This window comes from Pygoscelis adeliae, unplaced genomic scaffold (genome assembly GCF_000699105.1).
Source record: "Pygoscelis adeliae isolate BGI_AS28 unplaced genomic scaffold, ASM69910v1 Scaffold38, whole genome shotgun sequence".
Taxonomy (NCBI): domain Eukaryota; kingdom Metazoa; phylum Chordata; class Aves; order Sphenisciformes; family Spheniscidae; genus Pygoscelis; species Pygoscelis adeliae.
In genome coordinates, this window is record NW_008825614.1 from 1298026 (window position 1) to 1299617 (window position 1592).

The window sequence follows — 1592 nt, forward strand, 5'->3', positions numbered from 1 at the left end:
TGATCATGGGCACTGTTTGCTTTTCGCGGCGCTGCTGTTTGCTTTTCGCTCTCGCCTGGGCCGGCAGGTTGGCGGGAGGCAGCGGGGGCGCAGGTAAGAGGGGGCTCCGCCGCCGTGCCGCCTTCCCCGGGCTGGGGCGGCGCGGAGCCGTGGCCCCGGGGGGACCGTGTTTGCCCGCTCTTCTCTCCCTGGTGTAAGGTGTTGAGGGGGAGGTCACTTCGTGCTGCTAGCAGTGCCGGGGGTGCTGGAAGTTGTGGTGGGGAGGCGTTTTCTCGCGTGTGTGACACTGCCGGAGCCAAGGGACGTCTGGAGGGAGAGACTGGGAAGAAAAAGTTACTTTCCGTAAGCGCCTGCGAGATGAATCTGTGCTGAACCTTAGAGACTCCGCCGGGGAAGCGCTGGCTGTTGTATCTTCACAGGTTTCCCCTGTCCGCGCGTTAGCCCAAAAACCTGCTGTTTCTTAACAGCCGCGCTCGTATCTGTTTAATAGCAGTAATGGCATTCAGTCTTTGCTCCGGTGTTTAAAAAACAAAAAGCAACCAAACCAAAAGCCCCATCTGCCTAGGAATGTTGTAAGCCCAAAGTGATTTCTTAAAGATGTGTGTGCAGTCTCTGAAGTTGTGCTTTAAGGTGAAGTGGGGGGGAATCCCTTTTCCTCAGACACAAGAGTTTAAATGCAACAAAATGAACGAAGTCAGAGTAGAAGTTCTTGAAGTCCAGGAAATGCAGGGCGAGATGCGGAGCAGAGCAGGGGCTCATATTTGGTTTTGCCCTTTCTCTTGACTCATTGGCATTCACGCCTGACTCCCAGGCATCCTCTGGTTGCTGTGAAATGTCCCCCTTGGCTCAATGCAGTTTGAATTTTTGACGGCATTATAAAGAGTCCAGCTGTCACTTTTGCTGATCTTGATGGGAGATGGGTGCCGGTTTAATGAGTCAAAAGTATGAACCAAAGCATTAAAAAAAAAAAACCAACCCCAAACCCAACCTTCTTCTTTTCTTTTTGTGCTTGACTGACTGGATCTGTGTCTGATCTGGGCAACACCCTCGGACCCCCTAAGCTAATTCATGTAAATCATAGCTAGGTCTGAACCGGCTCAGCGGTTAAAATAAACGAATGGGCAAGAAAGAAGGAAACAGATTACAGCAGCCCTGCATTTTTCCAGAAAATACAACGCTCTGCGTTTGGGAAGGGGAAACTGTTTCCCTCTTTCTTTAAAAAAAAAAAAAAACAACAACAATAGCGAGTGCAGGCAATTCTCTTGCTCGGAGCCCTGAGGTGCCCCGCGGGGCCGTCCTGGTCTGCACCTCTCGGAGAAGTTCTCTGCTGTGTGCCATGCCACAATATCTGATTATTCTCCCCTCTCTAAATAGCCCCCTCCTGCCCCCGGTGACTTTGAAGGATCCGTGTTTTATCACCGGGGATGGCCGAGGGAGCACTTCTGAAACGATTCGCGTTAGGATTTCAAGCTAACAATGAAACTGTTTTCACTTTAGTGCACCTTTTCTGAGGATCTGATAATCCAATTGGCATGAAACCGGCTGCACACGTCTTTCGCTGGATGCCCCCCCTCCCTCCGTCCCGCCGCAGC

At 51.6% G+C, this 1592-nt stretch overlaps 1 protein-coding gene across 1 annotated transcript in view; it reads left to right on the plus strand.

The window, feature by feature from the left end:
- Window positions 1-5: 5 nt before the first annotated feature.
- The window catches only part of SCUBE1 (signal peptide, CUB domain, EGF-like 1), a 220390-nt gene continuing 218803 nt past the window's right edge, over window positions 6-1592 (plus strand). The window contains exon 1 of the mRNA XM_009332799.1: window positions 6-93. Within this exon, the coding sequence (XP_009331074.1) occupies window positions 6-93 (88 nt within the window). The remainder of the gene's footprint in view (window positions 94-1592) is intronic.